The 18,211-nt window shown below is 40.2% G+C and overlaps 1 protein-coding gene across 2 annotated transcripts in view; it reads right to left on the bottom strand.

The window, feature by feature from the left end:
- Window positions 1-17,927, bottom strand: part of STXBP3 (syntaxin binding protein 3) — a 54,173-nt gene extending 36,246 nt beyond the window's left edge. The window contains exons 1-3 of one of the 2 annotated variants that reach the window (XM_070367571.1): window positions 17,803-17,927; window positions 1,433-1,482; window positions 739-820 (exon numbers count right to left, since the gene is read on the bottom strand). In XM_070367571.1, coding sequence (XP_070223672.1) covers window positions 739-820; window positions 1,433-1,482; window positions 17,803-17,851 — 181 coding nt within the window. In that variant the 5' untranslated portion in view covers window positions 17,852-17,927. The remainder of the gene's footprint in view (window positions 1-738; window positions 821-1,432; window positions 1,483-17,802) is intronic. The other variant, XM_070367572.1, reaches the window with a different exon arrangement.
- Window positions 17,928-18,211: the final 284 nt, after the last annotated feature.

Raw genomic sequence — 18,211 nt, forward strand, 5'->3', positions numbered from 1 at the left:
CTCAGTTTTCACATTACAAATTATGGCATTTAATAGCTGTCTTCAAAAGTCTATTATGAAGAGCAAATTTAAATAAATGAGTTAAACAATGATGAGTTATGGATGATAATATGATTATGAATATTACAATATATTGATACTTTCCCCAAAATGTAAGAAAAATTAAAATCTCATTAACACAATCCTGCCTGGTGGAAGACAGCAACTGTGGCAGTGTTATTTTTCATAACCCTACACTAAAGCTGATTTAAATTTGCAATTGCCTCATATCCAGGTAATAAAGAGAAGGTTAAAAAGTCAGTATTACACACTTGGAAATATGCACAAAAGTTGATTTTATGACATAAATCTTACTATCCATTTAAAAACAAAACATGAAAACCACAAACATCAGCCAAAATACTTAAGTAAACTTACTGCATCAACACACAAAACTATAACGAATATATAAAACAATAAAAAATTTGAAGAACAAACTCAACAAGGCAAGTGACTTAGTCTTGGTTAGGGGTGCTTAATTATATGTCTCAGCTGAGGGGAAAAATCCTGACTTACAGAGGTTATTCTGAAGATTCACAAAGAAAAGAGTGTCCAGAATAATTATAGCTAGAGTTACTAAGAAAATAAGACATAATCCCCTGAGAAACACAATTACTAACTAAAATTTATTAATACTTTAAACTCTCCTTATCATAATAAAAAAAAAAGTTTTTCATGGTGAGTATTTGAAACACTTACCAGTTATACCCTCTGCTAGAAGATCTGTCATTTTGCAACATGATGCCAAAAGCTTAGTGGTAAATTCATCTAGAAGCAATATCTTAAAATGAATATAAATTAAGCAATAGTATAAGCATTTGACTGCCAAGAATTCACAAAAGACATAATTTAATGCATTAAATATACTCAAATTCCATAATCTTTTTATAACATAAAATTAAAATATCAGGAGAGCAAGCAAAATTATCTCAACTCATTTAACTTTCATGACTTAGAAATTTATTTCCTCAATATACGGTCATATAATATTATACATAAGTAAGCAATATTTTCACTTTGAAGCAGAATTTGTTCACTTCAAATGTATCTTATGTTGAACATCAAATTTTCTTAAAATCATAAAATGCTGCTTGTGGTGGAATAATTGTTCTAGGCACTGTTCTAAGCACTTTTCATGAATTAATTCATTTAATATTTACAACTACTCTATGTTACTACCATCCCTATTTTACAGATAAAGAAACAGGCATAGAGCCATCAAGTAATTTGCTCAAGAAGCCACAGCTAATAGGAGGTTAAGTTGGGATTTGAAGGCAAACACTATGGTTCTAACTCTGTATTTTATACAAGCGTAATAAGTAAAAAATATGTACAAGCCCTCAATAAAGGTTTCTAGTGTTATGCAAATTCTATGTGACTATGTAAATCCTACCTTCCATTCGCCTTCTTTCTTGCAGTCATCAAACACTGTTGCTTTTATCTCTGCAAAGAAAAAGAGAACTATTTAGGAATCTTAATAAATTGTTAGAATAACTACTCAAAATGTTCAAGATGGCTGGGAAATATCACTTGCAATTGCTCAGCTTCGTAACTGCTCAGCTTTACATATACATGAGTAAAAACCCAGTTCTCTTTAATACTTAACCTATACGGTACATTTAAACCATAATATATTTTAACTTTTTGAGACTAAAAATATTAAAAAGGCTAATATAATTATTGTCCTTTACAGCATCAGACTTTAGTTTCACCACCAGACACATCCACAATTGAGTGTTGTTTCCACTTTGGCCTAGCCACGTCATTCTTTCTGGTGCATGCGGGCTCAGTCACTCAGTTGTGTCGGATTCTTTGAGACCCCATGGACTATAGCCAACAAGGCTCTTCTGTCCATGGGATTTTCCTGGCAAGAATACTAGAGTGTGTTGCCATTTCTTCCTCCGGCAGACCATGTTTTGTCAGAACTCTCACCATGACCTGCCCATCTTGGGTGGCTTTGCACAGCATGGCTCATAGCTTCACTGAATTATGCAAGCCCCTTCACCAAGACAAGGCTGTGATCCATGAAGGCAATACGTGAACCGAGAACTTCCAGATGTTCAAGCTGGGTTTCAAAGAGGCAGAGGAACAAGAGATCAAATTGTCTATGTTTAGTGAATCATGGAGAAAGCAAGGGAGTTCCAGGAAAACATTTAATTCTGCTTCATCCACTATGCTAAAACCTTTGACTGTGTGGATCACAACAAATGGAAAAATTCTTAAAGAGATGGGAATACCAGACCACCTGACCTGCCTCCTGAGAAATCTGTATGTGAGTCAAGAAGCAACAGTTACAATTGGACATGGAACAACTGGTTGAAAACTGGGAAAGGAGCATGACAAGACTGTATACTATGATCCTGCTTATTTAACTTATATGCAGAGTATATCATGCGAAATGCCAGGCTGGATGAATCACAAGATGGAACTAAGATTGTTGGGAGAAGTATTAACAACCTCAGATATACAGATGATACCACTCTAATGGCAGAGAGTGAAGAGGAACTAAAGAGCGTCTTGATGAGGGTCAAAGAGGAGAATGAAATAGCTGACTTAAAACTCAACATTCAAAAAACTAAGATCAGGGCATCCAGTCCCATCACTCAATGGCAAATAGAAAGGGAAAAAGTGGAAGCAAGGACATATTTTATTTTCTTGGGCTCCAAAATCACTGTGGACAGTGACCACAGCCATGAAATGAAAAGACACTCTTTGGAAGGAAAGCTATGATAAACTGAGACAGCGTATTACAAAGCAAAGATATCATTTTGCCAACAAAGGTCCATATAGTCAAAGCTATGGCTTTTCCAGTGTTGGATGTGAGAGTTGGACCATAAAGAAGGCTGAGTGCCAAAGAATTGATGCTTTCGAATTGTGGTGCTAAAGAAGAATCTTGAGAGTCCCTTGGACTGCAAGGAGATCAAACCAATCAGTCTTAAAGGAAATCAACTGAATATTCATTGTAAGTACTGCTGTTGAAGCTCCAATATTTTGGCCACCTGATGTGGAAAGCAAACTCAGTGGAAAAGATCCTGATGCAGAGAAAGACTGAAGGCAAAATGAGAAGAGAGCAGCAGAGGAAGTGATGGTTAGATAGTATCACTGATACAATGCACAAGAATTTGAGCAAACGCTGGGAGTCAGCAGAGGACAAATGAGCCTGGAGTGCTACAGTCCATGAGACTGCAAAGAGTCAGACACAACTTAGAAAGTAAACAACAATAATATTTAATTATATAAACACATCTGGAAAAAATTTCTGCAAGTATTATTTGACTTGGTTTCCCCAACTCTACTTAAATCCTAAGTAAACAAGATGAAAACAAAAAACCTGCAGGAAAATCCCTAACCAGCTCATTACTAAATTACATCTGACAAATGAAACCAGGTAAGTAAGTTTCTTCCTGATTTACTTCATTACAATTTTCAAAAATGTGTTACAGCATTCAGTTCAGTCGCTCAGTTGTGCCGGACTCTGCGACCTCATGGACTATATAGCATGCCAGGCTTCCCTGTCCATCACCAACTCCTGGAGCTTGCTCAAATTCATGTCCATTGAGTCAGCGATGGCATCCAACCATCTCATCCTCTGTCGTTCCTTCTCTTCCTGCCTTCAATCTTTCCCAGCATCAGGGTCTTTTCCAATGAATCAGTTCTTCACATCAGGAGGCCAAAGTATTGGAGTTTCAGCTTTGGCATCAGTCATTCCAATAAATATTCAGGACTTATTTCCTTTAGGATGGACTGGTTTGACCTCCTTGCAGTCCAAGGGACTCTCAAGTTTTCTCAGCTTTCTTTAAACTCCAATTCTCACATCCATACATGACTACTGGAAAAACCACAGCTTTGACTAGATGGACCTTTGTCAGTAAAGTAATGTCTCTGCTTTTTAATATACTGTCTAGGTTGGTCATAGCTTTTCTTTCAAGGAGCAAGTGTCCTTTAATTTCATGGCTGTAGTCACTGTCTGCAGTGATTTTGGAGCCCAAGAAAATAGTCTGTCACTGTTTCCATTGTTTCCCCATCAATTTGCCATGAAGTGATGGGACCAGATGCCATGATCTTCATTTTCTGAATGTTGAATTTTAAGCCAGCTTTTTCACTCTCCTCTTTCACATTTATCGAGATGCTCTTTAGTTCCTCTTCACTTTCTGCCATAAGGGTGGTGTCATCTGCATATCTAAGGTTATTGCTATTTCTCCTGGCCAGAATACTAGAGTGGGTAGCCTTTCTCTTCTCCAGGGGATCTTCCCAACCCAGGGATGGAACCCAGGCCTTCCACATTGCTGGCTTATTCTTTAGCAGCTGAGCCACCAGGAATACGGGAGTGGGTAGCCTATCCCTTCTCCAGCAGATCTTCCCGACCCAGGAATCAAAGTGCCTCCACTGCAGGCAGATTCTTTACTAACTGAGCTATCAGGGAAGCCCAAGAAAGATAGTACTGTCTTTTGATCCCATGAACTGTAGCCTACCAGGCTCTTATGTCCATGGGATTCTCCAGGCAAGAATACTGGAATGGGTTGTCATTTCCTTCTCCAGGGGAACTTCCCAACACAGGACTGAACCCAGGTCTCCTGCATTGCAGGCAGATGCTTTACTGACTGAGTTATGCAGAAAGTCCAATGTTACAGCATTAGGATACAAATATTCAGATCTATAATGAATAAATATTAGCAATGTGTTCCTTGCAATGATTTTCAAAATTAATCTAAAAATATGTATTTTAAATTATTAAACAGTACACAAAGGCAATCCACATAAATACATGTTATTCTACTTGGTAAGACAAAAATTTCCCACATTTAATGTTCTATTAATTTACAATTAACTTTGAAAACTGTAGTAAAATTAAATATAAATTATAGCAACTTGTGTTTTTCCTTAATTCTTGATAATGAGATATTTATACAATGCATTTCTATTTAATTTATATTTGTTTCACTTCATACTTCTGGAAATTTACCATAAAGTTTTTGGCATCGTGTTAAAAATGACATGTCCAAGTAGAGGGTATATTTGATAAGGATATGCAGATGACACCACCCTTATGGCAGAAAGTGAAGAGGAACTAAAAAGCCTCTTGATGAAAGTGAAAGTGGAGAGTGAACAAGTTGGCTTAAAGCTCAACATTCAAAAAACGAAGATCATGGCATCCGGTCCCATCACTTCATGGGAAATAGATGGGGAAACAGTGGAAACAGTGTCAGACTTTATTTTTTGGGGCTCCAAAATCACTGCAGATGGTGACTGCAGCCATGAAATTAAAAGACGCTTACTCCTTGGAAGGAAAGTTATGACCAACCTAGATAGCATATTCAAAAGCCAAGACATTACTTTGCCAACAAAGGTTCGTCTAGTCAAGGCTCTGGTTTTTCCTGTGGTCGTGTATGGATGTGAGAGTTGGACTGTGAAGAGGGCTGAGCGCCGAAGAATTGATGCTTTTGAAGTGTGGTGTTGGAGAAGACTCTTGAGAGTCCCTTGGACTGCAAGGAGATCCAACCAGTCCATTCTAAAGGAGATCAGTCCTGGGTGTTCTTTGGAAGGAATGATGCTGAAGCTGAAACTCCAGTACTTTGGCCACCTCATGTGAAGAGTTGACTCACTGGAAAAGACTCTGATGCTGGGAGGGATTGGGGGCAGGAGGAGAAGGGGACGAGAGAGGATGAGATGGCTGGACGGCATCACTGACTTGATGGACGTGAGTCTGGGTGAACTCTGGGAGTTGGTGATGGACAGGGAGGCCTGGCGTGCTGCGATTCATGGGGTCGCAAAGAGTCGGACATGACTGAGCGACTGAACTGAACTGAACTGATATTCATTATAAGAATTATGACCTTAAAGGTTTTACTGTGTTTGGGAAGGTTTGAAAGTGTTAAGAAGTATTAGTTAAAGGGCTTTTATATGTTTGCTGGGGAGACTATGAAGTTATATGAGATTTACAGCAAAAGCCTGAAGTATTTAACCATAATTCAAGCCTAAAGCAGTATTTTCTAGTATTCTACAGGCAAAGAGGAAGGCTTTTAAGTAGCACTGAGACACTAAAACATTATGGTACTTCCCTATCTAAGCTTGCTTTATTCTTGGATACCTAAAACAAATAGAAAATCATAGACATTTTGCTTATTTTTGCCAAATTTGTGTCTTTCTCTTAAGAAATGAATGCTCATGGGATTTATGATGGAGCACACTGAACAGCTCCCCAGTACAAATCATTCTAGTCTTTTAACACCTTGGAAATGGCATTGTTTTATATGGCAGAAACTAATCACATGTGGCTTACTGAGCACTGGAAATGTGGCTCGCCTGAACTGGGATGTCCTGCAAGTATAAAATACATACCAGATTTCAAAGACTTAGTATAAAAAAAGAAATCTAAAATATCATTATTTTATTTGATTAGACATTTAAATGGTAACATTTTGGATATATCGAGTTAAAAAAATATATTTTAAAAATTAATTTCACCTGTTTAACTTTTTTTTTTTTAATTTGGCTATTAGAAAATTTTAAGTAACACATGTGGCTTGCCTCTTATTTCTAACTAGACAGTACCACCTTAGAATCTGAGGATACCAAGCCAGTAAGTGCTAGCATCTCAAAAATAAATGATAAAGAGATAACTAGTATGTGGACACAGAGAAGGCAATGGCACCCCACTCCAGTACTCTTGCCTGGAAAATCCCATGGATGGAGGAGCCTGGTAGGCTGCAGTCCATGGGGTCGCCAAGAGTCAGACATGACTGAGCGACTTCACTTTCACTTTTCACTTTCATGCATTGGAGAAGGAAATGGCAAGCCAGTCCAGTGTTCTTGCCTGGAGAATCCCAGGGACGGGGAGCCTGGTAGGCTGCCGTCTATGGGGTCGCACAGTGTTGGACACAACTGAAGCGACTTAGCAGCAGCAGCAGCAGCAGTATGTGGACAGAGGTTAGGGGCATCCATGAAAAGTGATTTGGTTACAGGTAAAATGTGTTTGGAGTAGTCCAAGGAAATCACATCAACTAATATTACAGAACTAAAAAGGTATTTCCTCTAATTATTAATGGAAATTATTTAACCTTATAATCCATTTCTCTAGTACCCTAAATACGGATACATCCTAAGATTCAATTCTCTTACTTTTGCTCATGGTCTCTACACTCTTCCTCAGAGACCACGTTCATCATCAAAGTTTCATCTATCAGATCCGTTCTTCAATTTTCCCCAACTTTACTGAGATAAACTCACATATAACATTGTGTAACTTTTAAGGTTAACAAGGTATTGATCTGATACACATATATTGCACTATAATTATGACTGCAGTGTTAGTTAACACCTCCACCACTCCACATACCATTTCTTTTTTGGGGTGAGACCATGTAAGATCTATTCTCTCTGCAACTTTCAATTATATAGTATGGTATTTTTATCTATAATCACAATGCTGTGCATGAGATCCTCAGAACTTAGTCATCTTCGAACCGGAAGCTTGTACTCTTTGACCAACTTCTCCCTATTTCCTGCTAATCCACAGCAATCCTTCATTTTTCCACACATTCTCATCTCTCCTTGTACTTCTTTCAATTACACAATACAGGTTTAAGCAGCTACATGCCTTAAATTGAGATTAAATGCCCTAAAAACTGCTCTAGATGTCTCCACTTCTATGAGTTTTATTGTCATCTTAATCATTGTCTTCAGCTATTTTCTCTTTTCTCCGTTTCTAATCACTGCTGCTGCTGCTGTGGCTAAGTCACTTCAGTTGTGTCCGACTCTGTGGGACCCCATAGATGGCAGCCCACCAGGCTCCCCTGTCCCTGGGATTCTCCAGGCAAGAACACTGGACTGGGTTGCCATTTCCTTCTCCAATGCATGAAAGTGAAAAGTGAAAGGGAAGTTGCTCAGTCGTGTCCAACTCTAGCGACCCCAGGGACTGCAGCCCACCAGGCTCCTCCGTCCATGGGATTTTCCAGCCAAGAGTACTGGAGTGGGGTGCCACTGCCTTCTAATCACTAGGCAGTATCAATTGTTCTTCTTGGCGACTGCCACCATCTCAGATGGTAAAGCGTCTGCCTGCAATGCAGGAGACCTGGGTTTGATCCCTGAGTTGGGACGATCCCCTGGAGAAGGAAATGGCAACCCACTCCAGTACTCTTGCCTGGAAAATCCCATGGACTGAGGAGCCTGGAGGGCTACAGTCCATGGGGTCACAAAGAGTCGGACACGACTGAGTGACTTCACTTTCACTTTCACCATCACTACCAATGCCCTGATTCTTACTCTCTCTCACAGAATTACTACAATAATCTCCTATCTGGATTTCCTGCTCCCTACCTCTAACCCCTTTACATTCCCCAGTACGTTTTCCACATTGCAGTCAAGAGTCCTCTTCCTGAAGCACAGCCCTGTCACTTCAATACCCACTTCAAAATTCTCTCAAATTCTGTTACCTCAGAATAAAATCTAGATTCTATTATTCAAAATCCTCCATCAAGTGGCCTTCACCCAATCTCTAAATTAATCTTCCACCAGTCCAAATGCTACCCAATTAATGACCTATTAATACCAATTACCCCAACTTTTCTCCTTTTTTTTCTTCTACATATGAAGTGAAATATATTTTAAATTTTAACATCAAAGAGGATGTGAAAATACTGATGGAAAAAATGAAAGCAGAACTAATAAAATAGTGTATGGCATCAGCAATGCCAAATGTATAATCAGAAGGGTTCTGGGGTTAACACTTCATAGAGGTGGTACTTACATGAATAAAAATTTATCCAGCTATACGTTTAGCAACAGCGCACTTTACACTAGCATTATACTTAGTGAAAACTTTAGGAACAAAAAATGACTTCCTTTCAGCATTGTTCTAGTCCGTCCACAAAATGCTGACAGCTGCTGTTGGAGGAGGAAAACAAACTTTTCACCTTTAATGGCTTCCCACTGCTAGAGCATTTTAAAAAAATTTAGCTCCAACCTACCTTTTATAGCCTTCATCCCCCTATTCCTTGCAATAAATATTCTGTACTCAAACAAAAGGAATTATTCCCTCTTCCATAAATAATCACATACTTTGATGCCTCTGGGTCCTACTTCAGATTTCCCTGTCTGGCAAAAACCTACTACCTTTCAATGTTACCTTCTATTTAGAGTTTTCCCTAATGCAGTTCCAAAGAGGAAAAAATTTCTTTTTCTTCTCTTTTTCTGTGAAACTTCTTCATGCTGCTAATATAGTACTTAGTACCGGTATAACTGTCTCCTCCCACTGAACTGTAAATTCCAGGAGGTCAAGGAATATGAATACAGAAGGGGGAAATGTGCAATCAATGACAGGTTTTATTTTCTTGGGCTTCAAAATTACTGTGGACAGTGACTGCAGCCATGAAATTAAAAGACGCTCGCGCCTTGGAAGGAAAGCGATGACAAAACTAGACAGTGTATTAAAAAGCAGAGATGTCACTTTGCCAACAAAGGTCCATGGAGTCAAAACTAGGGCTTTTCCATTAGTCATGTAGGAATGTGAGAGTTGGACTACAAAGAAGGCTGAGCACTGAAGAATTGATGCTTTTGAACTGTGGTGCTGGAGAAGATGCTTGAGAGTCCCCTGGACTGCAAGGAGATCAAACAAATCAATCCTAAAGGAAATCAACCCTGAATACTCACAGGAAGGACTGATGCTGAAGCTAAAGCTCCAATACTTTGGCCACCTGATGCAAAGGGCTGACTCACTAGAAAAGACCCTGATGCTGGGAAAGACTGAATGCAAAAGGAGAAGAGGGTGGCATAGGATGAGACGGTTGGATAGCATCAATGGACATGAATGGACTCAATGGACATGAATTTGAGCAAATGCCAGGAGATAGTGAAGGAATGACAGGGAAGCCTGTGCTGCAGTCCATGGAGTCTCAAAGAGTCAGACACGACTTATTGACTGAACAACAAAAGGAATATACACCTAGAACAGTGGGTGGCACAGGTTACTCAATAAAAATTGGTTTAAATGAATACATGATTCTGCAAATATCCAAAAAGCAAAAAATTGTGTTACAAGATAAAGAAGTAACCAGAATGAAAAAAGCCATAAAGATAACAGATTAAAACAGAAAAACAAAAAAATATTTTCTATATGCCCGTGTGTGTGTGTATGTACGTGTGTGCATGCATGCTCAATTGTGTCCGACTCTTTGTGACACCGCAGACTGTAGCCCACCAGACTCCTCTGTCCATGGGATTTCCCAGGCAAGAATACTGGGTAATTGCCATTTCTTTCTCCAGGGGATTCTTCCTGATCCAGGGACTGAACCCAAGTCTCTTGCGTCTCCTGCACTGGCAGGCAAATTGTTTACCACGAGCGCCACCTGGGAAGCCCTATATTTGGGAAAAATAAGTTCTCAAGGAATTTATAAAACAAACCTGACTGGTTGTCTCTGGGAAAGGAGTCTGGGCTCTGGGTAGGGATGAAGATTAATTTTATATTACAATCTTTTCTATTATCAAAATTTTTTGCCACATCAAGGTATTTAAGAATGACTAAAAATACTAATTACAAAGATTATGAAGGATGAAGAAAAAGTTATGTCAATGTTAAGCATTTAAAAAATGGAAGCAACAAAATGACGAGTAATTAATAATATATCTGAAGGTATATAAGGACTAGAAGAAAAACATGAAAAGCAAAAAGCTTATAATTTAAGGTGTCAATTTTAATTTGTAAACAAATTACTTTGATCTGTAATTTTTCAAATTTCACATTCTCCAACATTTCCTCTAAAATATACAAAGTAAATTATAGACATTAGACTATTGTTTATAATAGGCTGTAGTGAATAAGGAAAAATAAAATATTATAAGTGGCTTCAACTTGCTTTACTTAGTTACTATATTTAGTTACTATCGTTCTGCTGTGTTTTTCAAATAAACTACATCAAATTTTTATTTAAAATCTTTTATCAGTGATAGCTTTGCTACGACTCCCCTACAGCAAAAAATGGCAAATGAGCAATACTAAGCACTATAAATTTTTACTGATATTATGTACAGGAATTAATTTTGTAAATAAACGCAGCCCTTTGCACTCGAAACATTAAATTTTTAAAAGGGGTTTTAATGTAGTCCCTAAAGGCTGATTCCTTCTCATGTTTTAGGTCTCAGCTCAAATGTTACCTACTCAGAGAAATAGGGCAAAGGCTAACAGACTTTTGCCAAGAGAATGTACTGGTCATAACAAACACCCTCTTCCAACAACAGAAAGCGACAACTCTACACACAGATATCACCAGATAGTCAATACCTAAATCAGACTGACTATATTCTTTGCAGCCGAAGATGGAGAAGCTCTATACAGTCAGCAAAAACAAGACCGGGAGCTGACTGTGGCTCAGATCATGAACTCCTGACTGCAAAATTCAGACTTAAATTGAAGAAAGTAGGGAAAACCACTACACCATCAAAAATGAAAGTGAAAGTGAAAGTCACTGAGTTGTGTCTGACTCTTTGCCACCCCATGGATTCCTCCATGGAATTCTCCAGGCCAGAATACTGGAGTGGGTAGCCTTTCCCTTCTCCAGAGGATATTCCCAACCCAAGAATCAAACCCAGGACTCCTGCATTGCAGGCAGATTCTTTACCAGCTGAGCCACAAGGGAAGCCCTCTAGACCATTCAGGTATGACCAAAATCAAATCCCTTACAATTATACGGTGGAAGTGACAAATAGATGTAAGGGATTAGATCTGATAGACAGAGCACTTGAAGAACTATGGACGGAGGTTCGCAACACTGTACAGGAGGTGGTGATCAAAACCATACTCAATAAAAAGAAATGCAAAAAAAAAAAAAAAAGAAATGCAAAAAGGCAAAACAGTTGTCTGAGGAGGCTTTGCAAAAAGCTGAGAAAAGAGAAGTGAAAGGCAAAGGAGAAAAGGAAAGATATATCCATCTGAATGCAGAGTTCTGAAGAATAGCAAGGAGAAATTAGAAAGCCTTCCTAAGTGACCAATGCAAAGAAATAAAGGAAAACAACAGAATGGGAAAGACTAGAAATCTCTTCAAGAAAATTAAAGATACTAAGGGAACATTTCATGCAAAGATGGGCACAATAAAGGACAGAAATGGTATGGACCTAACAGAAGCAGAAGATATTAAGAAGAGAAGGCACGAATACACAGAAAAACTATACAAAAAAGAGCTTCGTGACCCAGATAATCATGATGGTGTGATCACTCACCTAGAGCCAGACATCCTGGAATGTAAAGTCAAGTGGGCCTTAGGAAGCATCACTATGAACAAAGCTAGTGGGGGTAATGGAATTCCAGTTGACCTATTTCAAATCCTAAAAGATGATGCTGTGAAAGTGCTGCACTCAATATGCCAGCAAATTTGGAAAACTCAGCAGTGGCTACAGGATTGGAAAAGGTCAGTTTTCATTCCAATCCCAAAGAAAGGAAATGCCAAGGAATGTTCAAACTACCACACAACTATATTTACCTCACATGCTAGGAAAGCAACGCTCAAAATTCTCCAAACTAGGCTTCAACTGTACGTAAACTGAGAACTTCCAGATGTTCAAGCTGGATTTAGAAAAGGCAGAGGAACCAGAGATCAAATTATCAACATCCACCAGATCATAAGAAAAAGCAAGAGAGTTCCAGAAAAACATCTACTTCTGCTTCACTGACTACGCTAAAGCCTTTGACAGTGTGGATCACAACAAATCGTGGAAAATTCTTAAACAGATGGGAATACCAGACCACCTGACCTGCCTTCTTAGAAATCTGTATGCAAATAAAGGGGCAACAGTTAGCAGCAGACATGGAACAATGGACTGGTTCCAAATTGAGAAAGGAATACGTCAAGGCTCTATATTGTCACCCTGCTTACTTAACTTCTATGCAGAGTACATCACATGAAATGCCAGTCTGGATGAAGCACAAGCTGGAATCAAGATTACAGGTAGAAATATCAATAACCTCAGAGATACAGATAACACCACCCTATGGCCAAAAGCAAAGAGGAACTAAAGAGCCTCTTGATAAAGGTGAAAGAAGAGAGTGAAAAAGCTGGTTTAAAACTCAACATTAAAAAAACTAAGATCATGGCATCTGCTCCCATCACTTCATGGCAAATACATGGGGAAACAATGGAAACAGTGACTGACTTTATTCTTTTGGGCTCTAAAATCACTGTGGATGGTGACTGCAGCCATGAAATTAAGACACTTGCTCCTTGGAAGAAAAGCTATGGCCAACCTAGACCACATATTAAAAAGCCAGAGACATTACATTACTTTGCTGACAAAGGTCCATCTAGTCAAAGCTATGGTTTTTCCAGTAGTCATGTATAGATGTGAGAGTTGGACTACAAAGAAGGCTGAGCGCCGAAGAATTGATGCTTTTGTACTGTGGTGTTGGAGAAGATTCTTGAGAATCCCTTGGACTACAAGGAGATCCAACCAGTCCATCCTAAAGGAAATCAGTCCTGAATATTCATTGGAAGGACTGATGCTGAAGCTGAAGCTCCAATACTTTGGCCACCTGATGTGAAGAACTGACTTGTTAGAAAAGACCCTGAAGCTGGGAAAGACTGAAGGCAGGAGGAGGAGGAGACCACAGAGGATGAGATGGTTGGATGGCATCACTGACTTGATGGACCTGAGTTTGAGCAAGCTCTGGAGTTGGTGATGGACAAGGAAGCCTGGCATGCTGCAGTCCACAGGGTTGCAAAGAGTCAGACATGACTGAGTATCTGAACTGAACAGAGAATCCTTTCCTGACCTATCTATCCAGAGCAGCCTCTTTCTATATATAGATATCAAGGACTGAAATAACCATGCTTATTCTTTGTTTACACACTTATTTTCTATTATTCACCACTTGAATAGAAGATTTCAGGAAGACAGGAAACTTATCTCCTTTCTATTGCTGTATTCCCACAGGAATTCAATATTTACTGAATAAATTGGGGGGCATTACAGAACTGATCTGTTCACTTTTTTTCCTGTTTATTTTTTTAAAATATTTATTTACTCAGCTTCATTGGGTCTTAGTTGCGGCCCATGGGCTTAGTTGCTCCCCAGGCATTGTAAGGCTGATTCTTAACCACTGGACACCAGGGAGGTCCCCCCTTCCCACCCCATCGCCACCCAACATTTTACTTTTAACAAGCATTATTACCCATTTCATTCTCCCAGGGACTGTTTGGAATTTAAATCTCTAGAAGACACAATAATGGACCTACCTTTAAGAAGCTTATTAAAAGAGTCACATCAGGCACCATTTGCAAAGTATAAACCACACATGCTACAGAAATATGAGACACGGGATTAAAATGAGAAGCTGCTACGGAGGTAATTGCCCCATTTGTGCTGAGTCTTGAAGGCTGGCTAACTTGGATAGTTGAAGAATAGGAGTAAGAGGAGCATTCTAGACAGAAGAACTGCCATCAAGATGTGGAGGCAGAAGATTTTGACAAGAGTCAACAGGATGGACTAGCCAAACATCAGTATTATATTAGGAAAAGTTGATAACAAAGTAGGCTGGAGCAGGTTATAAATCTTCAAATGCAGACTAAGTGTCTGAAAAGATCTTTAGGCACAAGTGCAGGGTATCTCTCTGCAGGTCTTTTTAAGCATGATCATAGCTCAATACTATTACAGGAAAACCAATCTGGTCAGATGAACTGGAGTGAGAAAGAACAAGGCTTGGAGGCTCATATAGGCTACTGAAACAGACTGGGCAAAAAATAAGGCTCTGAACTGAAGTTTAAACATTATAGAAAGTCATAGGTCACACAGAAACTCTGCAGCCAAAAAGATCTGGATTGGAATACTAAGTCTATATTTAACAGATGTATAAGGTTTTTTTAAAAAAATGGCTTTATTATGATTTACATATCATATAACTCACCCAAAATATACAATTAAATGGCTTTCAGTATATTCAGAGCTGTATGCTTATCACTGTAATCAATTTTAGAACATCGCATTACTTCAAAAGGAAACCCAGTTCCTTAGCCATAATTCCCACATCTCCCCAGCCTCCCTAGACATAAGCAACCACAAATCTACTTTCTACTAATCTCTATATATTTGCCTATTCTGGACATTTAATATGATTGGAGTCATATGGTTCTTTACGCCTGGCTTCTTTTCATTTGGCATAGTTTTCCAAGGATCATCAATACTGTAGCATGTATCAGTACTTCCTTCTTCTTATTGCCCAATAATATTCCATTATATGGACATACCACATGTTATTAATCCATTCACCAGTTGATGGGCATTTGGGCTGTTCTGACTTTTTGCGTATTTAGAATGCTGCTGCTATGATAATAGGTATATTAGCTTTAACATCTGTTAAAGAGATAATAATTCTTATTAAGTTTTAATGTTTATAAAGAATAGTGCCGGGCACAGAGTAATGTTGAAAAAACATTAATTCCCTTCTTCCTACTTTGCAGGTAAATTGAAAGTTACTTATCTTTCTACCCTCATCAAACTGTACTACCCTGCTACTGCTACTGCTGCTGCTGCTGCTAAGTCGCTTCAGTTGTGTCCGACTCTGTGCCACCCCATAGACGGCAGCCCACCAGGCTCCCCCGTCCCTGGGATTCTCCAGGCAAGAACACTGGACTGGCTTGCCATTTCCTTCTCCAATGCATGAAAGTGAAAAGTGAAAGTGAAGTCGCTCAGTCATGTCTGACTGTTAGCCACCGCATGGACTGCAACCTCCCAGGCTCCTCCATCCATGGGGTTTTCCAGGCAAGAGTACTGGAATGGGGTGCCACTGCCTTTTCCGATACTACCCTAAGCCGAGCAAAACCTTTTCCCAGTCAAATATGATTCTCCTACCTCTGAAGAGATGTCCTCATTTCTTTCAGACTCCATCTTCTTTAGCTAACAGAATTCAGGGGCTCCCACTTCTCTACTCACTAAATGTTGAATGAATATTATCCTTTTAGTTATGATCCTGTTTACACAGGACTTCCCTGGTGGCTCAGACGGTAAAGCATCTGTCTACAATGCAGGAAACCCAGGTTTGAGCCCTGGGTTGGGAAGATCCCCTGGAGAAGGAAATGGCAACCCACTCCAGTACTTTTGCCTGGAAAACCCCATGGACAGAGGAGCCTGGTAGGCTACAGTCTATGGCATCGCAGAGAGTCGGACACGACTGAGCAACTTCACTTTCACTTTCCTGTTTACACTACAATTTCAAAAACTATTTTTTTGAATCTTTATAACACTTTTCTTCCGTTCATCATCCCCTCTTCTTTATCTTACACTCCATGTTTATATCCTGGTGCTACCTCAAGTTAACAGCACAAGATGGAAATTTTGTTATCTGTAAACATTCCCTCTTGCCTCGTTTCCATGCTATCAACACTAATGTTACTAACATTAACCTTTTTTTTCCTGACAAATGCTGATGTTAAGGACCGTCTTGAAATTATTTATACAACACAATTCATTACCTATTTTTTATATATATATATTATTTAAATACGATTGTGATTTTAAAACATTATCAACTCTTAAAAGTGACCCATATAAATTTTGAAAAACAAAATGGTAACCTTATAATTGTGTGTAAGTCACTCAGTTGTATACGAATCTCTGCGACCCCATGGACTGTCCATGGAATTCTCCAGGCAAGAATACAGAAGTGGGTTGCCATTTCCTTCTCCAAACCTTATAATTATCCAATTAAAAAAAATGTTATAACTTTTTTCCCCCTTTCTATTTATACACTTGTTTCTAGTACCTGATATGTTAAGGAATACGACAGCTATCGATTTGGAGTTTTAATTTTACACAAGAAACTCTATAACCCCCAGAATTTTATTAACTCAGTCATTATTTCTGTTCTTGCTCAACAAGCCAGAACCAGAAATACTAATTAGATGTTATACCCCTTTCCACTACTGGGCCATAATTACTTTGAACCCAGCAAGGCCAAACAATGATGGTTCTTCCTGTCTGGCCGTTTCATTCTCTCTCTAAGGTCGCAGACACAGGTTTGGAGTGATATTTACGAAAGTTGTAGACGACACAGCAGAATGGCAGAGTGTCAGTCACCAGTAAGTGGTGAAGCCCTAGATGAAAGGCGTGGCTCCGAGAGTGTAAAGAGGTTGAAGGTGCAACTTTGCCCCGAGATACACTCATTCCCGTGGTCCCTTCTCAAGAACTCTTGAGAAAGTGGGTTCTTCTAGAAAGAAAGAAGGGTCTGTTTTTTTTAAAGGACAGGCATGGCAAAGTACAGGTGTAAAATTCTCCCGGATACTAAGACGAATGAGCAGAATACGCAGTCTTCGGAAACTCAAGTGTGGGGAGACGCGGGGGGACGGGATAAGGGAACACAGTGCTCAGATTGTCTCGGGTGGAGAGACATCGCCTACTGGTGGGGCCCAGGCAGGGGTGCGGCCGAGATACGCGCAGGGGCCCCGGGCGGAAAAGCTGGGCCGGGGGCCGCTCATCCAGGACGGGACGTCGATGTCAGGGCCCGGCCGAGCAGAGCCCAGACGGTGGCGGACGCCGGCATTCAGGCCTCGTCCTCCCGCTCCCAGCCCATCTCTGGCGCCGCCAGAACGCCAGAGGGCTGGGAAGGAAAGAGGAAGAAATCCTAACAGGAAAAACAGGAAGAAATCCTAACAGGAACCTGGGAGCCAAAGCAACAAGTGCCCACCGCGGCTCTCCAAGACACTGCTGGTCTGGGAAAGGAAAGCAGGGCCCGGAGCCACGGCATGCTGGCCTTCCCTTTCTCAGCCTCTGCCCCACCGAACTCACTCTGCCACACGACGCTCTTCAGCCCCCTTTCCGTCACCGGCGGCGCCATCTTCCCAAACGCTGTGGAGGAGCAGCCACCGCCTCCTACTCGCAACCTACTTCTCTGTGAGAGGGAGTTCTGGAGGGCCCCGCCCTTCGCTGCGGGGACAGCCCCGCCCACACCCACGGGTCACGCCCACAAGTAACGTCACGAGCTTCTCATGGGATTCCCGCCCAACCCCGGACTGAGGCTGCGCAGTGTGGGTGAATTCTCCGTGGGCAATTGCGCGCCCCCTAGCGGGAGGCTCTCAGCCGAATCTCGGCGTCCTGGGATGTCAGAAAGTGAAACCGTACCAATGGATTGTGAGCTAACACCGCCTAAGAAACTCGAATTCACGCATAGGATTCATGAAAAAGAGAGGGGTTCTTC

Source organism: Bos mutus, chromosome 3 (assembly GCF_027580195.1).
Source record: "Bos mutus isolate GX-2022 chromosome 3, NWIPB_WYAK_1.1, whole genome shotgun sequence".
In the NCBI taxonomy this organism is placed as follows: Eukaryota; Metazoa; Chordata; class Mammalia; order Artiodactyla; family Bovidae; genus Bos; species Bos mutus.